The sequence below is a fragment of the Trematomus bernacchii genome, unplaced genomic scaffold (genome assembly GCF_902827165.1).
Source record: "Trematomus bernacchii unplaced genomic scaffold, fTreBer1.1, whole genome shotgun sequence".
Lineage (NCBI taxonomy): Eukaryota > Metazoa > Chordata > Actinopteri > Perciformes > Nototheniidae > Trematomus > Trematomus bernacchii.
The window spans coordinates 1649312-1673291 of record NW_022987552.1 but is presented as its reverse complement, the minus strand read 5'-3'; the positions used below and the strand labels follow the sequence as shown (position 1 = coordinate 1673291).

Below are 23980 nucleotides of genomic sequence, written 5' to 3'. Positions count from 1 at the left end.
AGGGCGTTTTATGGTTGCGTGTATTATCCTCAGATAGGGGTTTGTTTAAATAACTAGTGACATTTTAATAAATATTGCAAAAAAGGCCTCCAAAAAAGGCATATATCCTGGCCGACTTAGCCAGTGTGTATTTCTTCAAGCACCACAAGATTCATAGTTTATAAAGTACAATTCTGGGCCATTGATTGTGTCATTTCTCCAAACACATACAGTAAAAATGGCTGTTTTTGAAGCCTTAAAATGGTGCAGGAAAAGGACTTTACATTGTATTATACTTAAAGACAGAACTATTCAGTTAAGAGAAGAGAAAAAATGAAAGAAAACTTCATGGGTTACATGGGTGATGTAACATTTATGACAGACATAATATGAGGTCCTTGGCACACATTTTGTGATCATGGGGCATCACCCTTACAGCATCAGGACAATATCATATGGAGTCAGACACTGGAAGTGTGCTAGAGGCGTTGACTGGGACTGATGGAAGGATGAGGCTGAAGAATCTGCGAGGAACGAATTAGCGGCTGAGAAATAGTTATATATTAAAAGACAGCAGCGTCATAAGAGGGCAACCAGAGTGACAGAGTGTGTTACTTTGCTGAAGGATATTACTACTTACAATACATTGAAGTAATTTTACTGTGTACTTTTTGAGAAATCCTCTGTCAAAGTCCCCTGCTGAGAACAAAATCAAGCCACTTCTGCTAAGTTTGATGAGGGAATTATTTTTTGTTGCCATTAGTTCTTTGTGAGATTGATCATGTTGGACTCAGTACTACTGAAACTACCCCCACAAGTAGCTACTATGAAGTACTTACTGTGTACTTTTCCAGTAATCCTCTGTCAATGTCCCCTCCTGAGTACAAGAATGCATGTTTTTCTTTTAATAAGCGTTAAAAAACATTTCTTCCTGAGACTGATATTGTTGGACAGAGTATTTTTAAGAGGATGGTAGACATGATATCAGCAATACTTCCAGTCAGTACTCCGGCAGCAGCATTTTTACACCTTGGAACTTCTTTAGAGACTGGCCTGGATAGGCTACTATGGAGGGGACTCTGACAGAGGATTACTCACAAAGTACACAGTGAAAGTACTTCATTTCATTTCTGGTAGTGTAGCACCCATAAGGTTGAGGTTGTCTACCTGCACATGCATGTTTATACCACAAGGGGGCAGATCACCTGATGGTTCATCATTGTTTTATGCTGGAGATGAACAGAAGAAGTGTGTCTGTGTGTTGTTCGTTCGATCGTTTGAGATGCTGACATCTTGCACATGTGCCTTGTGGAAGTTAATAAATGAACGTTTTCTACACCTATAATACCCTTGCGGTCTGAGTGGTGTAACAGTAGCAGTCAAATTAGTACAGTGTCAGTTTTATTAAGAACTTGTGGACAAAAATATTTGTATCACTCATTGAATATAGCAGGGGAAAAAATGAAGAGCAGCTGGTTTGAAAAATCAAACTCGAGAGACGGCTGAGGTGACCAGGTGCCAGAAAGCCACAAGTGGGACAGAGCTCTGTCCCACTTGTGGCACAAATATACTCTAGAGTTTTTTACCAAAAGTTCTTAATAAAACTGACACTGTTGGACTCGGTACTAGTTTGACTGCTACCAGAAATGAAATGAAGTACTTTTACTGTGTACTTTTTGAGTAATCCTCTGTCAGAGTCCCCTCCATAGTAGCCTACATAATGTATGTTTATCTGCTATCTTTGATGAGTGATAAAAAGACAATTTTACCATTAGTTCTTAATGAAATTGATACTGTTTGACTTTGTATTAGTTAGCCTACTACTAAATCATTGAAGTAATTTTACTCTTTACTTTTTGAGAAATCCTCTGTCAAAGTCCCCTGCTGAGAACAAAATCAAGCCACTTCTGCTCTAGAGTATGTTTTTGTGGGACAATGTGGGACATGTAAATGCAATGTCGACGCGTGAACTGTCAACGGGGGGTGGAGAGACATGGACGCTCGTGAACTGTCAGCGGGGGGGGGGTACACTGTGAACTTCTGTCGCCTGCCAGCGCAACTTACATAATGCCGTTTAAAACCATAGACTGTATATATAAAGTTTAAAACATATAATAATAAAGGGCAGTGCCGGCCGTCAGCGAACCGAGCCGGCCTTTCTCCGCATCTGATTCATGTCATAAATCAGATTTTAGAAAAGCGTTTTAGCCAATCAAAATGAAATATGCGGGACATCGTCTCAATTTGCGGGACGCACCAAAAGTCGTGAAAATGCTGTGCAATACCGCACAAAGCGGGACATCTGGTCACCCAGACGGCTGAGTTGACCGCAGTGCAGAATCGCTGTATAGTTGAAATCTCCTAACAATGTTGTCCATTTTAGACATAGGCCTATTATATTTACAGCCCTTTATAACATTCATTTTCTGGGCTCAAAGTGTGTCTTGGCCGTTTTCAGAGATCGCTAAATTCCCCTTGTTTATAATAATCACAGTTCCTTCAACAGGATACTGTAGTGATTCAAAGTGTGATTTTAGCATAGCCTACGAGTGCTTTTGTTTTGAAATCACTTCCGTGAGTTTCGTCTGCGCTCTTATTTTGTAAGGTAACTTCCGGTAGCAGAATATGAAAAAACGGGGCGTTTTTTTGTTTCTGTTTTCTAGTGATTTTATTTTTTGTTTTGAGAAGTAGAAAATGAAAATCATCCCGTTTTTTTAAGTTTAGTAAATCCCTTTTTGACCGTGATAAAGAAAAACGCCTTGTATTTCAATTTTGGTTTTTCAATTTGAAAACGAAAATCAAATATCCAGTCGTTTTTTGTTTTTGAATTTCCATTTGTGAAAAGAAAATCCAATGACCAAAACATACACTGACCGTTGAGCTACTACAGCTACCGGATGTGCATCCAAACCAATAATAGCGCTAGCATGCTAATGCTAACAAAATAAACAAAGGTATCCCCATGGCAAAGACAGCTAACGCCTCCAATGTATCTTCTTTCTTCTCACTAACGATTTATGATTTGTTGAAGAGCTACTTTTGTTCATTGTGTTTATATTGTGTTTACAGAAACATCTGGTTTGGAGCGTACTGTGTCGGAACCACCACTACCGTCGGCGTGTAGCTCCCCAGTGCGGATGGAAGGGTCTCCTCTTACGGCAAGCAGCTCTTCCCAGGAATGTCTGGTGAACCTAATCCAGCCAGCGGGCCGAAACAGACAGGGTAAGGTTTACAGTGATCATTATAGTTATACTGTTCCCTGTTGCCATGTGCATTTATCATGGCATAGTCATTGTAGTAGTTGTTCAAGTTATGCAACTGCAGCCATAATAACAATACAACATTTCATTACACAGTATATAATATACATCTCATAAAATGTCATGAATACTGTGTTGACTTTATTATTTTTCCCTTTGTAGTTAAAAGGAAGCGGGATTCGTCATCTGGCCTTCTGAGTTATATGGAGAAAAGTGACGTGAGGGATGAAAGGCTACTGGAGCAGGGCCAGGTGATGCTTCAGGAGGTGCATACTGCCAATACTGCCAATGCTGACTTCCTAAAGGTGTTCAGCAAAATTGAGGAGAACAGCCACTCAATGCTTGGCTTGGTAGACAGGATTGTGAAGGTGATGGAGACCAACAAGCGCTGACTTTATTTTTTGTATGTAAATTGTTCATACTTTTTTTGTTCATACCTTTTTTCAACACACATTCTTTTTTTTAACACATTATTATAGTGTATATAAAGTATATTCTCCACACGTTTTTTGAATAAATCTTGTTTATATACGAATATTGTCCATACTTGTCTTTGATTTGTATATAAAATACACAAAAGTCCTATGTTTGATATTATAGTTTCATATGATCTTACTTACAATAATCCCCCCCATGCACTACACAATAGTCTTGAATTTTCATATATTACATATATGCTACATTCTCTTATTTCTTATTTCACTGATATAAAAGGCAAACATATCTCGATGCAAAGTGTAAGCTGCTCTGCTTTTCTTTACATTTAAATTAGTATTATAGATTGAAATTGGACAATTCAAACATGACTTAGCTCATAGCAAACATAAATGTAGCTCATATACTGGATTTTACGTAAACTCTTAATTCCTCTGATAGCAAGAATAGCCATTTCAATGTTTGTTTTTCACAATGTATATACATTACCAGAACTAAAGCAAGCTCAATTTTTACATTTTGATCTTCCAAATGTTTCTGTATTGCACACACATAAAAATACTGAACTCATTTTTGGGAGAGGTTACAGTAGTAGATTTTTAAACATCTCTAATTTATATTTAAAATGCATACCAAAACATCTTAAAAAACAAAAGAAAAGAATGTCAATATGCTCTTTTTCTTAATGTTCAAATACGGTGTGCAGCCACCCGGTGGTGGTCTTCGAATGATGTCCATTAAGAAAATGCCATAACAGAAAAATGTATTAATACTTGTATCCTGCATGTCATGTCCTCATAGAAGGGTCAAAGGTCAGAGAGCAGTCATGGGTTGGCTAGTTGACTGCTTATTTATTTTTTGGAATAAATCTTGTTTATATACGAATATTGTCCATACTTGTCTTTGATTTGTATATAAAATAAACAAAAGTCATGTCTGATCCATTGATGTTATTGGGAAAAAGGATAGGCATGATACACTTAGATCAACTCATTTTACCAGTGTTATCCATCATTACAACCATTTAAGCTTTATTAGTTCCATGTTTAATATGGGCAATGAGTTTTGCAATAAACATTGAACCAGTCCGGCCCTCGACTAGTACCGATTTTTTAATTTTGGCCCACTGTGTATTTGAGTTAAGAATATAGTCTAAACCGTTTGGGTATGCACTTTTTCTATAAGAATATAGTCTAAACACTTTGGGTATGCACTTTTTCTATAAGAATATTGTTCATACCTGTTTGTATCTAGATTCTGTGATTTGTATACAAAATAAACACAATTCAAGTGTGATCCAGTGATTTTATTGTAATAAAAAAAGAGACATGATACAAAATAGATCAGGTTTAACTGCAGTAATATTAGTGGTCCTCCATGTTGAAATAGTCCATCAATGCGGATCTAACGTCAGCTCCTTGTCTACCATTATCTGGAAAGGGGTGTAAAGGGGGTTGGTTGTACACAAGACGTTCATGGCAATCTTCAGTGAAGTTGTCACTATGGCCCGTTCTCATGTCATCAAATGTCCCTCCTCGACTCCTATCCTCGAGACTTAGTCCCGCCCACAGGAGATGCGAGCGGAGGAGCCGAGGAGGGGAACCGAGGAGAGAGGAGGGGAAGCAGCAGGCGGTTAGAGAAATGAGAACTCCTCTCCTCTGAGCGGTCATTTTAAAGAGACGTCCATTAATGATGACAGGAGGCACAGCAGCCCTCTGTCTGATGGACAGATGTGTTCATGACGACTTATATATTTACTTTTAATTCATTCACAGTGCGGTATAATGAGACAATAACAGGCTACAGATGCGGACATACACACAGACACACACACACACAGACACACACACACACACACATATATATGTATATATTTATATAAATATATACAATTTCAGAATCAAACAGAGCACTCTCATAATAACGTAACACTATCAGAGACTGGATATATCCCCCCCCCTCTCCCCTCTCTGGTCGCTACAATGAGGGAAATAAATGACGGGCCAAAAGTTTTATTTACAAGTATTACAAGTAAGCAGAGGACACCAAACCAACTGAGACCTGTCTGTCCGCTGCATCTACGCACACACTGTACCACACACACCTCCACCACACACACGCACCTACAGCTCCTAAAGCATATCATCAGGCTACAGCCGTTGTGTATTTTATTATGTGAAGCACTAAATGGTTTTAGAAAAATATCGACTTTGTTTGTAGATATCTACTAAACTAAAACAAATAAAGAGAGTAGGCCTGTTATACTGAGTGATATGATATATATTATACACATGGGCGTCGCAGCCATTATATGAGGGTGGGACAAGTCCCCCCCACTTTTTCAAATGATTAGTTTAGACCCCCCCCACTTTTACTATGCGGAAAGTCCGTGAATCGGTCTATCCACTCGCCGCTCTTTGCAGAGCGCTGTGTCAGTGCTTCACTATCAAATGAAATCCATTCCACTTGCTTATTGAGAGAATGCCCAAATCAATGAAACTCCGTACCATGTTTTCACTGCTACTTTGTACCAAGGCAGATTCTCACATAGCGCGCGCATGTTCAAGGAGTGTTGTCATAGTTGGACAGCTCAGATCTGTTGTATGAAGCGATGCCGGTAGCGGAGGTAAGGCACACACACCAAATGTTCGGGAAATGGTTAATACAGCGAAAATCAAAGCTGACGATCTCTTGGTTTGATATGTTTTCTCCCCCAGACAACATGGGCATAAGAACATTTTTTTCAAAGAAGAGGAAAGTAAGTCATCAGCTGGTAGCAGTTAACAGTGATGGCGGCGTCTCACTTCTGGAGAGGAGCTTCGTCTTTATGTCATGGTAGAGAGATACCTACTGCTTGGGACTTTGAGTCTTCAAAATGTCCAATGTCACAGACTGGGACTTACTTTAGAGTCAGTTGTATTTACATTCAGTATGACTTGTTATGATTCAATGTGAAAGAGTATACTTAAGCAATAGCTCACGACAGGCCGTGGTATATGCTCATTATATCACAGCTAAGGGGCGTGGTTCGGCCCGACGCGAAGCGGAGGGTCGACAACCCCCTTAGCTGTGATATAATGAGCATATATCACGGCCTGAAGTGAGCTATTGCTTTTATAAAACGGTTACCAAGTGTGGCAATATGAAAGAAAAATACACACTCTAATTTAAATAGTTTTTATTAGTAAATAATGATGTTCAAAATAAAATAGTCCCTCTGTTGCCTTCTGCACGAAACATAGTGCGAGGTGGTTGCTATGCAACAACACTAACAACAGCTAGCGAACATATTAGACAGAGAGCGTTGATCCATTATTTGGCTATTTACTTACATTAATGTGTATGTTGCCGTTTATTGTGCACCCACTGAAAAACTGCCCAGCATCAGTAGAATGGCTTACGTGGTTACTTGTATAGGCTGAGGTTGTTCTAGGCTGTTGCTTGGCGTGGCGAGAATATTGCTCCACTTTCTCCGGTCCCCGAGATTCGGCTTCCAGTAGCTCTGGAGAGAGCTTTCGCACCTGTGGCCACTAACGGTCATAATTTCTCTGCTTTGTTTCAAGACCCGCATCAGAAAGCTTTTGAATGGTGATACTTTTCCAGTTGGTCGACCTGCTCTTCACGTAGCTCTACATGTCGTCGTTTAGGTGCTTTTTGTTCTGGAGATAGGCACTCCTCAATCCACTCCTCCATAGTAAGACACCCCCCCCCCCCCCCGGAGGTCGAAGTTAATCTTAAATGTTTTTGCGGACCTTTTTGATTACAGATTTGAAAACATCGTTGCTCGCTTTAAAAGTAGCACAATTCATTATGTCAAACCTTGGAAAGTATCTAAATATCCCTGCCCTAATGCCAAAGGAACTGCACACTGAATATGTTTTTGCCGTTTGATGTCTATGTCTGGACCGCTGCGTAAAAAGGAGGGTTTCTGCTCCGTTACTTCTCCGCTGCTTTCTTGTTCCAGTTTGAAAAGCAAACTGCAAGCAGTTTGCTTTTCGGCCCAACTGTATACTGTTTATCTCAGACGCGGAGGGTTACTGAGTTGTTGTGAAAAGTAACTTACAATTCTACCCGTGGTATACGCTCAGTATACCACGGCTAAGAACCAATCAGATTGCTTGATTTTACTTGTCCGTTTTATAATGCTCAATAAATAATTGTCACTTCACCACCTCTCTTGACATCTAGGCACTTGAGAGTGAGTCAGAGGCAGAATGCAGGGACAGAGAGAGAGGTCCATTGCTGAGGTGAGTGATGAAAGGGAAATGACAGTTGAGAGTAAATTGTGATGTGGACTCTCATCCCAGGATTTTAAGGAAATCAGTGGGGATATTGAACAGGAAACATTTCAGTCAAGGGGCATCATATGACCAATATAGACAGAAGAGCAACATTTATTTGAACTTAACATCCGTATGGAGTCAGATCAGTCTCAATATTAATAAATGCTCACAGAAGGATTCACAAATGTATTTTGCGATTTATATATAAATGACTCTCCACAACAATATCTCTCAATGCACTCAAATATTTATTGTTGTATATAAATGTACAAAAAATGGGCATTTAAACTGCTTTTTATTAATTCAAAGACAGCTCTGAATTAATAATCAAATATGTTTCCTTTCTTTACTACTGGATGAAATTACAAAATGTACCCATCATTTCCCTCATGCTAGTATAGCCACATAAAAATATCAAACCACCTGTTAAAATGCACCAGAATACAGGAAATCTATATATTTTTTCGCCCCCACACCCCCCGTTAAAAATGTCCCCCCCACATTCAGGATGCTTCCTACGCCCATGATTATACACACTGCTCTGCTTTCTGCACGGACCTCACAGCTGTTCTCACTGTAAACATCGCGTCGCGATGAAAGCAGTTCATAAAATAATATCCAGGGGATGCATGCAGAGCTGTCATTGGCTGAGATAAGTCCGGCCGTGCGGCTCGATGCTCGGTCCCCGAAGTGCATTTCGAGAAATGAGATGTCCTTCAACATGGCGCGCTAAAATTCATTTCCGGGTCACTACCGGAGGACCGAGGAGTCGAGGAGTCGAGGAGGGACATTTGATGACATGAGAAAGGGCCCAGATTCCCAGTAGGTAGCTCGTCTCCTCGGACCGGTGGACCACTGCTGCTTGTTAAGTCATGGGCCCTTTCTCATGTCATCAAATGTCCCTCCTCGACTCCTCAACTCCTCGGTCCTCCGGTAGTGACCCGGAAATGAATTTTAGCGCGCCATGTTGAAGGACATCTCATTTCTCGAAATGCACATCGAGGACCGAGCATCGAGCGTCGAGGAGGCTCTCTGGAGGAGCTATAACCGAGGATACACTGATGGATCCTCCACGGTCCTCCACGGCTCCTTCGTGGATGCATTTCCGGCAACAGTGATGTTTCAAAGAGTCGAGACGCACGGCCGGACTTATCTCAGCCAATGACAGCTCTGCATGCATCCCCTGGATATTATTTTATGAACTGCTTTCATCGCGACGCGATGTTTACAGTGAGAACAGCTGTGAGGTCCGTGCAGAAAGCAGAGCAGTGTGTATAATATATATCACTCAGTATAACAGGCCTACTCTCTTTATTTGCTTTAGTTTAGTAGATATCTACAAACAAAGTCGATATTTTTCTAAAACCATTTAGTGCTTCACATAATAAAATACAGAACGGCTGTAGCCTGATGATATGCTTTAGGAGCTGTAGGTGCGTGTGTGTGGTGGAGGTGTGTGTGGTGCAGTGTGTGCGTAGATGCAGCGGACAGACAGGTCTCAGTTGGTTTGGTGTCCTCTGCTTACTTGTAATACTTGTAAATAAAACTTTTGGCCCGTCATTTATTTCCCTCATTGTAGCGACCAGAGAGGGGGGGGATATATCCAGTCTCTGATAGTGTTACGTTATTATGAGAGTGCTCTGTTTGATTCTGAAATTGTATATAAATATATACATATATGTGTGTCTGTGTGTCTGTGTGTATGTCCGCATCTGTAGCCTGTTATTGTCTCATTATACCACACTGTGAATGAATTCAAAGTAAATATATAAGTGGTCATGAACACATCTGTCCATCAGACAGAGGGCTGCTGTGCCTCCTGTCATCATTAATGGACGTCTCTTTAAAATGACCGCTCAGAGGAGAGGAGTTCTCATTTCTCTAACCGCCTGCTGCTTCCCCTCCTCTCTCCTCGGTTCCCCTCCTCGGCTCCTCTGCTCGCATCTCCTGTGGGCGGGACTAAGGGTCCTTCTCAGGTCGACTATTTTCATTTCCTCGGTCCTCGGTATCACCGGAAGTTGATTTGTCTGCGCCATCTTGAGTAGCGTCCCATGGCTCTTATTTCTGCCGGAGGACCGAGGAGCGAGGAGCGATAATGGAGGAGCGATAACCGAGGAACCACCAGACCATCCTCTGGTGAAATCCTCAGATACTCTCCCCGCCCCCTTACTGTGTATCGCTCACTGATTGGACGATGCAGCGCATGCACTGATCTGATGCTTCTTGACATGAGAGCAGAGTTTCCCAGCGGAGTGAAGAAAACACATGAAACTCACGGGACTCACTCCTCAGTTCATACTGTGTTTTGTTTCAATGAATGCATCATTCAGTTACAAATATGTGATATATCTGAACAACAAAGTGGTCAAAAATCATTTTATTCATTTATTGGAAACATTTTCATGATCGCTTTTTCGTTTTACATTTTCATTTATTGTCATTTCCATTCAGTCAGTCATTAAGTGCTATTTAACATATTAATTTGCTACATATCCACACAAACAAACAAAGTGTGCAATCCAATGAATGTTAATCTAACTGGGTTTTGATAGATAACATATCTCTTTTTCTTCTCTCAATTCTTTTATTTCTATTGTGCACTCTAATCAATATTAATCCAACTATTGTTCGTTTATACATTTTAAGAATGGCGTTCACCTTTTTTGAGAATGAGTTCTTATTTGATTTAATGTATTTGGGTCTACAACAGATGATACAAATGTTTGTGTCAGTAAATGTGTACTAACAGAGGCGGGGGTGTTTGTGAAAATAACGGGGACAGAGCTGCTGTCAGACGAACAGCTGTGCAGCGTCATCACAAACGGACGTCGCTTCACGTGACGCTCCGGAGGAAAGGACGTCCCATTGCTCTTAAAACTCATTTCCCTGCTTCTCGTGGTTTCCTTGCGTCTCTCCATGCTTCCCTGGTGGGAGGGACTAAACGCAGGGAAACGACGCAAGTGAGGGACGCAAGGATTCAATTTAATCGACCTGAGAAGCAGCCTAAGTCTCGAGGATAGGAGTCGAGGAGGGGAGTCGAGGAGGGACATTTGAAGACATGAGAACGGGCCTTAGGTTTTCCATCGTTGTGTACAATCTGGATAACACGCAGGCTTTTTGTTGTTGTTAGAGGTTGATCCCGCCCCTGCCCCCGCCTCCGACGTAAGCGTGACGTATGCGGTGCTGTCTTTCTAGACGGACAACTTTTTGGTGCTTGAAACGAACCGGATTCCGGAGCTATGACGCTGCTCCGCTGCGGTGTGAACAGGAAAACCCGGTGCTTTTCAAGCTCCAGCTCCGAACCGGCCCTGAAACACCGTTGGTGTGAATGGGGTAAGAGAGTCCTTTAGCTCACCTGAGTCTCTCAGTCTTACCCCATTCACACCAACGGTGTTTCGGGGCCGGTTCGGTGCTGGTGCTTGAAAAGCACCGGGTTTTCCTGTTCACACCGCAGCGGAGCAGCCTCTAAGCTCCGGAATCCGGTTCGTTTCGAGCACCAAAAAGTTGTCCGTCTAGAAGCAAGAACCGCATACGTCACGCTTACGTCGGAGGGGGGCGAGATTAACCTGAGCTAACAGTTAAGGCGAGTACGGCAAATAAAAGTTGTAACAAGCAGTAGTGCTGAGCAAAGTGACTAGAACGCAACCACACACTTGTAAAAAAAAAACACACTTTATAAAGTCAGGCAACACTAACCAGGCTTCGTGTGATTCTGTTTATTTGTACCTTACTTTGACCATCCGTTCGCTGTTATTGATCATTGTGGAGAGCAGGCAGACGTTTTGTTTGTTATTATAGCAGCTATCGGATGGAATCAATACATGGGCTGCACAGGTTGTCATGTCCGACTATCACAAGTAGAATCATAATGAAAAATACACCGGTAAAATCTGCCTGTAGAAAACGGCTTAGCAAGTAGTCAGTTTAGCTTCGGTTGCTATGCTAACATCACCCATGTTATACCAGAGAAACTTTCATAACAGCGTTGTGATGCCAAACAGCGTCAATTCAGACTGACACACATTCACTTAAGGGGAACTGGGGATATGTATCAGCTGCTTGTGTGACAGTCAGACAGTGAATACTTTAGAGCCGTGTGAGCTAACCCGGAGCTAACGGGAGAATACACTCGTGGAAGAGCAGCCGGCCAGCACTGCAGCGGTCGGTAAATGCTGCTGAAACACATTAATAAACAATGAACCACGGCACTCTGGAGAAAAGTATAAGGTTGGAGAAGTCGTTATTTAATTTAATGTGGCTTCGTATGATTAAAAGCAACGCAGTCCCCGGCCCGTTGTTGTGAGGTGAGCTCCGTTGGGGAGAAAATCAGCGACGTAAACTGTGACGTCATGACGCAGCAGCGGCAGCACCAGTCGGGCTCTGAGCGGTGTGAAAAGAGCCGGAGCTAAACCGAAGTACCGGTTCTGAACCTGAAAAGCTCTAGCACGGAGCTTGAACCGGAGTTGCGTTGGTGTGAAAGGGGTATCTGAGAGGAGAGGACTCTCCTCCAGCTTGTTGTGGAACAAACAGCTCCTTATGTCCGTTAGTGCAGCTAGCTAACCAGATGCTAACAACACGGTCCCTGCTGGCACCGGTCCCTCCCTCCCCCTCTCCCCCTCTCCCCCTCTCTCTCTCTCTATCACACTAAATGCGCTATTGCCACACACACACAGAGCCGAGCTTGAATGACACAAGCACACGTTTATTTCCATGCAACTCTCTGATTGGTCTGGTGTCATGCCTCTGTTGCATTCACTGAACACGGGAAATTACAGTGCTGCCGTCCTCTCTTGTGTCAGGATGAGGTTCACGTAAAGCACGGTTAATGTATTATATTATTGAGGGAGAATTGTCCGGGGCTACAGAAAAAACATTCGGGGCTAAAGCCCCGGATGCCCAGGCCAGGCGACGCCACTGGTGACCATTACAAAATACATATCAACACACTTTGGGGGAAAAAAGTAAATATAATGTTTGAAATATTTGACATGCAAGTTGGTCACTAAGGGGTGCTCGAGAGCTATTTGATATTTAAATAATTGATACCACTTGTAACAACTATATGGCCAAGCTTCCTCTGTTTCTTCAGACAGTAGTTATAACTTTGATTAAAAGTCCTACGTCGTTAAGTAAGGTTAATTAATCTCTCCCCTTTTGTCATTGGGTATTAGACAAAGAGTCAAACAGCGCCGCTTAAAATGTGATGCTGAATGTGTGGTGAAACGCGGTATTACACTCACTGTAGAAGGCCAGAAGAAATTGGATTTACGGAGAAATCAATTGGAAACACATTTTTGGTTGATTGGAAACGCACTTTTTGCTCAATAACGTTCAGGAGGTTTATTTAGTGACACAATATACCCTGCAAACAAGACACTGCAAAGATTTAGACTTGATATTGAATATTCCTGTACTTCTTGTACTTCCACTGCTCCCAGGATGGGTTAAATGCAGAGGTTACATTTCGTGTGTGTGCTAGTGTGTACTGTACTTGTATGACATAAAATAAAGAGGGTTGCATCCTCTAATTTCCTCTAAGAAGTACAATGAATGTATATGTGTTGTAGAATGTTTTGGAATTATGAAAAACAGGACAAACAATACAACTATGGGATAAGTTGTATGGATGCAGATTTGTTTTATTTTGTACAGTTAACTTTAATTGTAGGGAAATGTCATATTCATAAAAAGAGATGTGCTCCATCCAAAACAAATGTTCTACATCTTTACCAAGAATTAAAGCAATATAGTAGCACTGCTTTTTTGTCATTTTTTATTTTACATCCCATCCCCTGATGTGAATTATTTTGTATAGAAATTATATGATGTTCATATGTTCTTTAAACGGTAATTAGTCTTTATCAGAGCAGTATAATAGAATATAATTCTATCTATATGGCGCTGGTCTTTATTATTATTATACATCCATGGTCTACCTTGGTGAAAAAAAATGTTGAGGAATTGACCAATCAGAGGAGGCCTTCATCGGTCCCTGCCACCCTGTGATAGGTCAGGGTCAAGGGAAGCCAACCGGCCTCTGGCTCCCGACCAATCACATTACATCAACAACGTTACCAGGCAACAACATTCGCAAGTGCAGTTACGGAGATTGAAGTTTGAGGAAAACGACCTTTTTTTAAACTAAATTAACCATCAACTCTAAATTAAATGCTATGGCAGGACAACTCCCGGACTACTATAGCTTCGTACGGAGAGGAAAAATTAGGAATTCTGACTTTTAATAACGAAAATGATGTCCGGCGAAGTGGCTAGCTTAGCGCAACACTTCAGCAGCTAGTTAGCTAGCTACATATCAGTTAACTCTAATGTTGTGGAGGACCTGATAGTACAGCGGATAAGCTCTCATATTATAACAATTGTGCATTTTATGAGAAAAGCATGACATTTCTAACATAGTTAGAGCATACCATAAGGTTTATTTTCAGATGTGGAGGGAAGTCAGATTTGACCTGTGAGGACCGTGAGAGGTCAAATCCAAGATGGCCACCAGTCTCTCGGGTCAAATGTTCAAACACGCTTAATTTTGGAACCACACATTGTAGAAAAACATTTAAGGTGTCATATCCAACTAAATTAGGGATGCCCAATCATTTGATGATACTTTTGGGATCGCCAGAATTCAAGAAAATGCATTTAGGTGAAGATAAAGGTAGAAATTGACCAAAAATAAGCTGTCAATCAGTTGAAATTTGCAAAATGTGTGTGTGTGTGTGTGTGTGTGTGTGTGTGTGTGTGTGTGTGTGTGTGTGTGTGTGTGTGTGTGTGTGTGTGTGTGTGTGTGTGTGTGTGTGTGTGTGTGTGTGTGTGTGTGTGTGTGTGTGTGTGTGTGGTATATTCCAGTGGATTTATGGTCACCCAGCGCTAGCATTACTACAGAGACTGGAGGAATATGGCTTTACTTGGCACAGTCTGCATGCTGATGAAAACATTTGTTTTTGTCTTCAAATACATACTTACATGATTGTGACGAGCATCATATTTGTTCCCCGCCCAACTCTCTAAGTCTAAGTGCTTGAACTCCGTGACAGGAGGATGAAGTATGTATAAATGGATGGAACTATCAACAAAACAGCGTTTTATTCCCCAATGTCATATTTAATAGAAAAACAATAATAATAATGTAAACCAAAGAGGGAGATGGAAAACAGTTCCATGTAGAGCACAAACAGCTCTCTTAACCCTCGCTGTTAACAAAGGGCTGCACTCAACTATAAGGTTCACCGCTGTCCCTTTCCACTTATAGAGGGTTGGGGTTCGATTCCCTGCCTGTCCACCTATAAAGCCAAGGTAGCGCAGCTTTTTTTCTGTTCTTTAGTGGCTCACATGGACATTTAGAGGTCATGCAAAGAAAGGGTTATGTATGTTGTGTGTGTGGCAGAGAGAACATTGGCAAAGGGGATTTGTTTGTCCTAGCATGGCTGTACAATTACAAATACAAAGGTTTACCCATTTAGACTCCATGGCATGGAGAAAAAAACTCATTTTAAATGACTCTAAGGATATAACAAGTTTTAAAAAATTGAAAGATTGATGGATTTTTGCCCACATGCGTTAAACATCTTAATTGAATTTTCTATGTGCAACATGAGGACAATAACCACAAGTGTACTCACAGTACCTTTTTTCTCTGGCACTGAAGTTGCAAGGTTTCAGCATGTTGTCCCTCTCTAAACCTTTCTGTTCCCCATTCTTCTTTCTCCAACAAGTGGTGCATCATTATTTTTCTATTAAATATGACATTGGGGAATAAAACGCTGTTGTTTTGTTGATAGTTCCATCCATTTATACATACGGTACTTCATCCTCCTGTCACGGAGTTCAAGCACTTAGAGAGTTGGGCGGGGAGCAAATATTATGCTCGTCACAATCATGTTAGTATGTATTTGAAGACAAAAACAAATGTTTGCTTCAGCATGCAGACTGTGCCAAGTAAAGCCATATTCCTCCAGTCTCTGTAGTAATGCTAGCGCTGGGTGACCACACACACACACACACACACACACACACACACACACACACACACACACACACACACACCAAATTTCAACTGATTGACAGCTTATTTTTGGTCAATTTCTACCTTTATCTTCACCTAAATGCATTTTCTTGAATTCTGGCGATCTCAAAAGTATCACCAAATGATTGGGCATCCCTAATTTAGTTGGATATGACACCTTAAATGTTTTTCTACAATGTTTGGTTCCAAAATTAAGCGTGTTTGAACATTTGACCCGAGAGACTGGCGGCCATCTTGGATTTGACCTCTCACGGTCCTCACGGGTCAAATCTGACTTCCCTCCACATCTGAAAATAAACCTTATGGTATGCTCTAACTATGTTAGAAATGTCATGCTTTTCTCATAAAATGCACAATTGTTGTGCTTATCCGCTGTACTATGAAGGCTGGCGGGAATTCAACGGTTATTGACCACTTCACTTCTACTGTATGTAAGAAGACAGGATAATGGCCTTCCTCTACAAATAAGGGTGAGTGAAATACACACCCCCTTTCTCTGTGTGACGCTACTGTTTACTGAACTGTCCGTTAGCTATGTTTGTAGTGAGGTTCTGTATGGCGGTGAAGTTAGTTTTAGGTTGGATATTCGGTGAAGTTTGTTTTAGGTTGGATATTTGGTGAAGCTAGGTTTTAGGTTGGATATTCAGCGTCAGTTTATCCTGGCTGTATTTCGATGGTGAACTCTTCTCCGCCATACAAGAAGTATCAAAATCAGAATCAAGTTTATTGTTAGCAAAAACAGGGAATTGTAATTTGCAATAGTACCGTAGTTAAAAAATAAATATATGTGGATAATAAAAACCAAGCATTTTTAAGAAACAATTTAGCATAACAAAATAATACTAAAGACAAGTATTTACACCAAATGTAAATGTAAATATACAAAGAACCGTAAAAGCTAAAAAAACACATAGGACAATGAGTAAATGGCAAACTACAGTGACTTGTATTTTAAAGTGGAGGGCTGTGCAGACGTGTGCAAAACATTTGCAAAAGGCCGGTAGGTGTTCACTTGGGGACCATCAACAAATTACTCTTTCAATGACAAAAGAACAATGTTCATTTGCAATAAATTGACTGCTTCCCAGTCATGTGAATGTGAACAAAATCCACTCTAGAGCAAACATTTGGGGTGGCATTGGGATATATATATTTTAAATCCTCTGGAGCAGAGAGAGGAGCTGTGGATTATTGTTATTGATTAATGCATCAGTGTTTCTTAGGGTCAAAAACACTAAACTCACAACTTAAAATGAAAGCGTTTAGTTTATTTAATAAAAGAGCACATGTTCAATGTGAAAAGTGACAGTAGATATAGATTAGTTGCAATTTGGTGCTATATATATATATATATATATATATATATATATACATTTTTCTTTTAAACACCTTGAATTTCAGGGGGGGCACGGGGCTCCGTTGGCGGGGCGCAGCGCCCCTCCAAGACAATGGTAGGGGAAACACTGCAGTGTAATTAGTATATTTAACACAACTATAGGTATCGATTATATGACATTTCAGGTGCTACAGAAAATGTCTTCCAATTCTGGAATTACCCTCAAACTAAACCCTTTAGAGGGGTTAATGTGAGTTCAATATGTTATCTGTGTTCAGTCCGGTGTGAAGCTGCAGTGATGTTGAAATGTATTAGATCAGCTGCAAAGATAAACAACAGATATCCAGTAAGGGGGGGTGGGTTGGCTTTCTGGAGCGATAAGGCAGCGAACGTTACTAATAGTTAAGTCGACATTGCAGATTCTCACATCTTATTTATGAGAGCTGAAGGGTCTCTGTCTTTGATGAAACATCCATTTACATTTGACTTGCTTTAATGTAAAAAGAAAAATGGTTGTTCTGATTCAAAGCTAATGCAGGATGCTTGCTCGTCATGGAAATTGTTTGCACTTCTTGTCTGAATGAGATGTGATGTAAAGGACATTCAGAGTTATAAACACTGTCCACTAAAACACTGGAAATACAGGAGGAATCACAGAACACAGGGTAAGACTAAGATAAACATGTATTTATTTGCAGATGATATGGTCATCACATGTTATAAAGATAGGACTGTTACTGACTTCATTAAGGGTGAAGACCCCTCAAACACATCCCAACACAGCAGACACAGCACACAGAGATATTAAACTGAGCTCAAGCTGCTGTATCTTCAAAAACAATCAGTAGATATTAAAAGTAGCTCTGAAATCTTCAGGCAATATAAGAAAGTAAAACATTTTTTTTTTTAAAGAGTAAAATGCTAAAAGGTTCAAATCCAGCTGCTAAATAAACCTAACTTCATACAAAACAATGATCTTAAAGTCTTCCTGATGTGAAACACGATGATGGATGTAGACGTTGTTGATCAGTGGAGTCTGATGGAGGCAGAAGTGTTGCTCAAACTCCATCAGGAGGTCTGATGTTTTCTCAGTTCACTGTACCATCATCTACATCATAACGCACCTGAGGAAAACAACAACAACAACAACACTGAGTTGGTTTTAGATCCAAACATTACATTTGGAAAATCCTGTAGGATGTGATGTAATTTAGGTAAAGCAGCCTTTGTCTGTTTCTCTCTCTTCTGTCTTTATACAGATTATAATGAAGAGTGTAAAGAAACAACTGGAAAAACAGTTCAGTATTTTGTTGTAAATCTGTGAATGTTCTCACCTTTAATTCTTGTCCATATATTGACCGCCACAACGATCATAATGAGTGTTGCTAAACCCACAGACACCACGATGAGCCTCAAGAGACCTGGAGAGAGAATACAAACATTTATGTTGTAGGTTTCTGATGTATTCTTTAAAAATAAGCCAAAAACGCAAAACGTGTTCAGTTAAAAATGATCCTATTATAAAATATAAAAGTCTTCAGTATCAAACTGTCTTTAGTGAACCATCTGTTGTGATATAGTTATAGCACTTTAAAGCCATAAAATACAAATGTTTTATTTAATTAATCGGTGAGTTTAAAGTGACTTTGAGCATCTCAACATGTTTTCTCACCTGAGGACGGAGTGCTGAAGGGAAACAGAAATACTTCCCCTGTGTGATCATCAGTTAGTTGACAAGTAAATAAATGAAGCCCTGATCTGTATCCAACATGAGAAGTCAGAAATGTCACAGAGGCCTCGTAGTGAGATTCTGATGTGTTCATATCTTTGAGATCTTTATCCACATCCTGACCCTGGAACAGCCACTTCACTGTGTGTCTGCACCATGCGTTATTCAACACAGAGCAGCGTAACGTCACCTCATCATTGTCCTGATGTTGAGTCACTGAAGGTGGAGATATTGAGAGAGAAAGACAACAAGAGTTCAATTAGCTTCATCACTGTAATCATAACTGCTGGTATGTTTCAGTATATTTATAGATGCAGTTTACAACACTGTGATGTTAATACTCACAGCTAACAACAGTCAGGTAAACATGAGCGTCTTCTCCTTGTTGTCGTCCTGATCTGATCTGTGTGCAGATGTAACGACCAGCATCCTCCTCTCTGACCTCCTGTAAACCCAGAGAACAATTCTCTGCGACACTCAGTCTGTCTGATTTAGCTTTTGCTTCTTCAACAATCTGCCCACGTTTAACCTGATCTACTTCTCTGGGTCCTAAATGATTGAAGGTCCAGTCAGTATGGGCTCAGAACAGTCTCATAATACACACATGCACACAGAAGGATTCACACTTGTATTTCATGATCCACAAAAGGATTCACACTTGTATTTCCGGATCCACACTTGTGTTTTTCAATGCACACACAAATGTGTTCCGTTTCATATACATGTAAATAAAATCCAAATACAGAAAAAAGTTTTACATATGTATTTTTGATCCTCACATATTTGTTTTCCGTTTAAATCCCCTGAACCTGCAAACACAAACCGCTTTCTGTGCATGGATCGCTCTGCATTCGTGTGTGGGTTTTTTGAGACTCCCCTGACGGTCACCCGATTCGTACTTGTAATTTTTTCTATCTATAGCCAATCAGATGTCTCCTCAATTCTAAGCCAATCACATGAGCGCGCCCCCACGAGGGTAGATTTCTTGCGTTCATGTCACTTCATATACGCATTTTGCGTAGTCCGGAGCAGGGTTTCCGCGGACAGAATTTAATTTTACCGGACAAATTTGAAACTTACCGGTCATGTTTCAATAATAATAATAATAAGAATTGTGTAGCAGCGTTTCCGTTAGGTAATTACCGGACTATGACCGGATAATAACACGGGAGTAAGGATCATCTCTTTTCCTCTCTCCCTCCCTCTCTCCTGACAGCCCGTCAGTTTCTCATGCAGCTCGCTAAAACTTCACTCGCGTTTATGTCCATATCGATCAGATCCAGCTCTCCTGATCGGCCTTTATAGAGAGCACCGATCAAACTATTAAGAGTGAATATCGGCCGATAATGACCGGCGGGGCTCCCCCCGTTGACAGTTCACTGTCTAGCACTGGCTTCGTAGTGCACTGATCGATTAGGCTAAGCTAACCTGTAGCTGCTCCCTCCACACTCACAACTTCATACAGACATAAATAAAGCAGCTGATCACCATACAGGAAACACACATTTAAAACAGTTTTGCCTGCCGTTTTTGTGTACACAAGCATTCATTAATGGTTCGGAAAGTGGCACTGTACCTTAATAATATAAAGGCTTGTATTTGCGTGCATTTCCTGATCGGAAAGTGGTAATGTACTGAGAGTGGAGGTGTCCTGAGATTAGCGCCTGCAGGCAGTAGTGATGTGTCGGTCGCGAACGAGCCGGCTCAAAGAGCCGGCTCTTTTAAGTGAACGACGGGAGCCGGCTCGCGCCCGCGAACGAGCCGTTTTTTTTTGTTATTTTGTTGTTGTTAAGTAATACAAGACAGAATGATATGATGATCTCCGCGCTACAGCTGCTCCGTGCATGCATGCAGTGACATGTAATATCCAAGGATTAGAGACTGTTGGATGCTGCTGTTTTGAGCATTGCAATACATTTATTTTTATTATGTTTTTTTATGATTAGAGACGGTTGGATGCTGCTGTACTGAGCATTGCAATATATTTATTTTCACTATGTTATTTATTTATGATTATCCTTGGGCTCGGCAAAGATTTGATGTCAGCTGTTGCTGTCTTTTTTTCTATAGTTAATACTGAAATAGAGCCCTGCTGTTTAGTCAGGGCCTTTTCTTTAAATATAATTTTAAAATGTCGATAGAGTAGCCCATTTTTTAAAATGTCTATGCTTAAGTTTTTATCTCAATCTCAATCTTTATTTATTTATATAGCACATTTAAAACAACCTTCAGTTGACCAAAGTGCTGTACAGGCAATACATATTAAATAACACAATGGGAGTACAATAATAAAACAATAATTAAAAACATGATAAAAAGCACAATAACTAGAAAAATATTTTTTAAAAAACACATACAAATGTAAAAATGTAATGTTCAACTAGTATTAAAAGCCAGTGCAAAGAGGTGAGTTTTTAGCTGAGATTTAAAAAGTTCAATAGACTCAGCAGTCCGGATATGTACTGGGAGGCTGTTCCACAGTCTAGGAGCTGCAACACTGAAAGCCCTGTCACCTCGGGTTTTGTTATAGGTGTTGCTATCTGCTTTGTGTAGCGTGGTTCGACAAGCAAGTCTGTGCATTCATTGGGTGGTATCAGAGAGATACAAGGGTCTGTAAATGCAATGAAAACAATTGGCCACAGCAAATAATTGATATTAAACATGTCATTTTTACTTTTGAATACTTCCGTACAAAGGATGTATTGAATAATTTAAGTGATATGTGTACACATATAAATCATTAGTCAAAACAAGGCTACATTTGATTGAATTATAAAAGGTATAATATGTGGTAAACTGAAGAGCCGTTTGGGAGCCGAAAGAGCCGGCTCTTCTTGGTGAGCCGAGCCAAATGATCCGGCTCACCAAGAAGAGCCGGAATTCCCATCACTAGCAGGCAGGCTCCATGGACCTGTCAGCTCCGGACAGCGCAAAATGCGTACATGAAGCGCTACGTCATGAACGCAAGAAATCTACCCTTGTGGGGGCGCGCTCATGTGATTGGCTTAGAATTGAGGAGACATCTGATTGGCTATAGACAGAAAAAATTACAAGTACGAATCGGGTCACCGTCAGGGGAGTCTCAAAAAACCCACACACGAATGCAGAGCGATCCATGCACAGAAAGCGGTTTGTGTTTGCAGGTGCAGCGGTTTTAAACGGAAAACAAATATGTGAGGATCAAAAATACATATGTAAAACTTTTTTCTTATTTGGATTTTATTTACATGTATATGAAACGGAACACATTTGTGTGTGCATTGAAAAACACAAGTGTGGATCCGGAAATACAAGTGTGAATCCTTTTGCGGATCATGAAATACAAGTGTGAATCCTTCTGTGTGCATGTGTGTATTATGAGACTGTTCTGAGCCCATAAGTCAGTACCGTTACATCCGTCCTGATCATCTCTCACTCCGCTACAAGGCAAAGTGACTTCCTCTCCAACTCTGACAGTGAAGAAGAGGGAAGGCTGTCTTTTAACTGCCGCTGTAAACACGAGAGACATATAAAGAAGTCGGTGTTAGGAAAATCCTACATTTACCAAAGTTTCAATATGCCTCATTATTGGATTCCAAGAGTTAAACTCACTATTTACCTCCCAGAAAAAAAACGACTTGACTGTAGTGTTTAAATCACAGGTTTTAAACCCAAGACCTCATTGTATGTGGCCCGCGAGAGCTTGCAAAGAAGATGCAACGTCTATTATACGCTTATATGGCGCTTTATAGATCCACGGTGCCCATAAACTACATGTCCCACAATGCATCTCCTTCTGTGACATGCCACTGAAGCGTCTTTATATCAGCCGTTTTAATCAGCGGCACTCTGAGTGAGGCGGTCAGTGAAAGAGCTGGAGGAAGTGAGAGTCAGTCGGTGTCAATATGTTTTAAAAAAAAAACGTGCGTTTCGGGTGCTTTGGTCGATTCAAAAACATGAGGTCTTGGCTTGCAGAGTATGAACGTCATATATTCAGACAGTGTAAAGTGTGTGAATGCAGGAGGAAAACTTCTGCGTTCACCGTCTCCTCTGTGATCGTCCCGTGAGTGACAGGGTCTGGGACAGGGGGTTTCAAACTCTTGGCTTTCAGACTATTCAAAGATTGTATTAAGGAGGCGTGTGGCGCAGTGGACTAATGCGTTGGTGTTCAGATCAGGGGAGCACAGGTTCAAACCCCACTGCAGTCAGCATGTCGTTGTGTCCCTGAGACACTTCACCCCAAACTGCTCCTGTGGGGATTGTCCACAGTATTGAGTATGTAAGTCGCTTTGGATAAAAGCGTCTAACAAGTGACATGTCATGTAATGTAATTGTTGCTGAATTAAAATTATTTATAGCCTACTTAAATAATGCTTGACCTAATTATCAATATCTAATTGATGAGATATGATGAGGCTAACTAAGTCTCCTACATTCACGGGATTTATATAACAGTAACACAGAATAATGTTAGTGAGCAAACACATGCAGTCATTTTGTGTCTATGTGCATTCACAATATGTCGATGCACAACCATGTTTTTGTTACCAAACCCATTTTTTTAAGCAATTGTTGAATATTTGCACTAGACTTCTGCTTCCAGACGTAGTTATATATGAAGTTATTACCAGAACCAATAATAATCCAATGCAGAGGCAATAATGTAATATAATACGTTATTTTATATATATATTATATATGATATATAATGCTAATGAAGCCGGCAATGAAATTGAGTTTGACACCCCAGGTTTAAATGAAGGTTGGCTGATAAAATCAATTGAACAACATCTATAAATTGGCTTTTTAAATGTTCCTGATATACATAGACACATCATCTTTACTCTTACCTGTAGACTGAAGCAGCAGAACGAGAAATAAAGACATTTTAACCCGTTTGAACTCATCCATCTTGATTCTCCATCTCTCTGCTTCCTCTAT

At 40.6% G+C, this 23980-nt stretch overlaps 1 protein-coding gene across 1 annotated transcript; it reads right to left on the bottom strand.

Moving 5' to 3' along the window:
* Window positions 1-18031: 18031 nt before the first annotated feature.
* On the bottom strand, window positions 18032-22437 carry LOC117477175. The gene is made up of 5 exons (XM_034123823.1): window positions 22434-22437; window positions 19406-19639; window positions 19004-19276; window positions 18666-18752; window positions 18032-18455 (listed from the first exon to the last, which is right to left on the bottom strand). Exons 1-5 carry the CDS (start codon window positions 22435-22437, stop codon window positions 18445-18447), a joined length of 609 nt encoding a protein of 202 aa, XP_033979714.1. The 3' UTR covers window positions 18032-18444.
* Window positions 22438-23980: the final 1543 nt, after the last annotated feature.